At 37.9% G+C, this 2,915-nt stretch overlaps 1 protein-coding gene across 1 annotated transcript; it reads left to right on the forward strand.

Moving 5' to 3' along the window:
* Positions 1 to 528: 528 nt before the first annotated feature.
* Positions 529 to 2,446, forward strand: LOC142349988 (uncharacterized). Its single transcript, XM_075401866.1, has 2 exons — positions 529 to 727; positions 1,062 to 2,446. Exon 2 carries the CDS (start codon positions 1,422 to 1,424, stop codon positions 2,199 to 2,201), a length of 780 nt encoding a protein of 259 aa, XP_075257981.1. The 5' UTR covers positions 529 to 727; positions 1,062 to 1,421; the 3' UTR covers positions 2,202 to 2,446.
* The last annotated feature ends 469 nt before the right edge of the window (positions 2,447 to 2,915 follow it).

The raw sequence follows: 2,915 nt of genomic DNA on the forward strand, positions 1-2,915 counted from the left end.
TTGCCTGGAGTATTTAGAGAATAGGTAGCAGGTTAATATTGAATCATGGCTGCGAGATATTTACCAATAGATAGCAATTGATTGATTGTGGGTTGAATGAGAGGTGTTTTATCATAGGTGGACAGTTCTTATTGTTTGCCCAGTTGAGAGATGGAATTCACTCGAACAATAGCCGAAGGGAAAAGGGGAGAGGGAGAAAGAAATTTTAAGAAAAATAGAATCGATGGTTGTGAGACAAATGAATTTGTGAGGGCCCAGTTGAAGACAGTTTGGATCTATTCCCCCTCCCCTCCACCCAAAAAGAAGCACTTAGCTCCCAACTATCATATGGGAATATTGGTCGTATTCCTGTTCTGCAACTATTGACATTTTATGCTCAAATGGAGACTGAACAACTTTAAGCACCTTCCTCTAAACATTTCACTCCTTATTTTCCCCCACTTTTCCAGCGATAAGATTGAACAAAAAAGCGACTCTCTGATTGGCTGAGATGACTTCCCAGTAAATAAAAGAAGAGGAAATAGAGGAAGTTTTATCTACACAGTTTAATTCCGCAGTTGAATTTCAATTATCCCAAATTACTCAAGGTGTCAAACAAATATAGAGATTAGATTCAAACAGTGCGAGAAATAAGAAATCAGCTGCAGATAAAAACACCGAAATAAAAGATTTCACCATATTTGCCAAAATTTTAGAGCAAATTTTCAGCCCGCAAAATCAATCACAGGTAATTTTTTCCTGCTCTCTATAAATACACAACAATTGAAACATTATATTGCAATATGTAAATAGCCATTTAAGACTACAGGCTGAAGACAAAACAGATTTTAATATTTCCACTCTTAAAAACTAATAAAACTTGCGCAACATTTCTAGGGGTGGCTAATTTAAAATATATTAGCTGGCAAACTTCAGTTTCGCAGTCGGACAAAACAGCGGAAAGAGTGTTAAAATTGAGACAAAAGAAAGATATGCTGTAGTTTAACTTGGTTATTATAACCCATTTCCTGCTTAATAAGATTCAATATTTCCATAGATAACAAGTACTTCCTATATTTCAGAATTATCATCATATCCAACTGGCCCATCAGCTCAACTTCTGTTATTACTGGTTATTACTAGTTATAGTGCACCGGTTATCACTCAGTCTTCAAAGAGAGCCTCTCAGAAGCAGTCTGAGAAAGTAAACTCAGATTTGGACACAAGCAAACAAACAACTCTAATTCCACAATTTGCCCAAGTACTTTTCCAATTATTTTAGCCCCATTCATTTAGCATTTGCTAACTTATTTTTAAAATCTGACATTACTATCACGATAATCTTAGAGATATTTGCCGAGATTCTGGCACAGAGTCTATTCTAACTATATAACTACAAAAATATTTCAGAATTAGGAATCATTATAAAAAAGATTTCAAATATGGTTTCGGCACCGTACGGAAGTGAGAGGGAATTATCCCCCAATTTCATCTACCAAATGGAGGGCATTTTTCCGGCATCTTTGCTTCCAGCCAGTGCTTCCTACTTCACAGCCCATGGGACATCTCTTCAAACGCCCTCGGCTGCAGTATCTTCTGCTGGGTTACTAAGCGAACACCTACCCAGTTATTACTCCTCGGTCCAGCAAGGGTCAGCCGCGTTCTTCCGCCCTTACGCAATACCCACACGCGCTTCCGCAATTGGCCAGGCAGTTCGCCACGTCGGACCGGCAGTACCTGTTCAGGGAACCCAAGAGCCCAGCTTTTTGAGGAAGCGAAACGAGCGAGAGAGGCAACGGGTGAAATGTGTGAACGAAGGATACACCCGATTGCGTAATCATCTCCCGAGCGAATTAGCCGAGAAACGATTGAGCAAAGTCGAAACCCTCCGAGCTGCAATTCGCTACATTGAATATCTGCAAGACTTACTGGCTGAAGATGAGAACAAAGATACAAGTGGGAAAAATAAGGACAGCAAGAAAACAGAAAAACGATCTATTTCACAGGTTGAGAAAGACAGCAGGGAAGAGAAGGAAAACGAGGTTGTGCTTCGCAAACGAGTTTCTTCTTCCAAAAATCCAACTTCCCCTGTATCCTTCAAATCTGAGTCCAACTCATCGACGCCAGAGAGGTCGCCAAGCTGGAACAGCCCGACTGATTTTCTCTCACAAGATGTGAACATAAAAGAAGAAACAAATTTAGTACCCAGTGATAGTCTCTGAACTATAAACAACTGGTGTGATCACAATGAACAACTTGCGCTGTCACAAGAAAGAAAAACTGATATGTTGAATGTTTCAAAGTATTTATTTTTGTACTACAGTTAGATTTTCCTGCGTGAACGAAATTCAATTAAGTTGTAAAAAGTGTATAGATTGTTTGTACATTTTTATTGATTGATAGCCTGAGATGTGTTTCAAAAATATTTCAAATGCTGCCTTACTTTTTCGAGAGATTTTTAATCATAGTATTTTGCAGGAGAGTTCTAGTGTGAGTCTGTGAGTAGCGAAGAATGTTCAACAACACCGAAAGGTTCTCAAAACCATATGAAGCATGACTGACTGATTTTATCAATTATGTTATGCTCATCTATTTGGAAACAAAGAACTTGTAAACAACTTGTATCAACTCTAAGCTACATCACCTAACTTTATCGCAAGGAAATGCAGTTAATCTCGGGTAAAAAAACAACTAGCTGGTTTATTTTAGCTTATCTTAATGAAAAGTGAAATAAAAGTGGCCGCATTTGTGACATTCCGTACATAATAGGCAAAAGCCAATAAAGAAGCACCAAAAATTTAGTTTGTAAGATATGCGGTCAATTGCGCTGAATCAGGTGAAATAGTTTATTTTTTGAATTTTGTTGAATGAGCATTATAATGGTATAATAAATAATCAGAGGTTAAAAAAATACTTTTCCAAGACTGCCTCAACTT

The sequence above is a fragment of the Convolutriloba macropyga genome, chromosome 11, assembly GCF_964194025.1.
Source record: "Convolutriloba macropyga chromosome 11, txConMacr16.3, whole genome shotgun sequence".
Taxonomy (NCBI): domain Eukaryota; kingdom Metazoa; phylum Xenacoelomorpha; order Acoela; family Convolutidae; genus Convolutriloba; species Convolutriloba macropyga.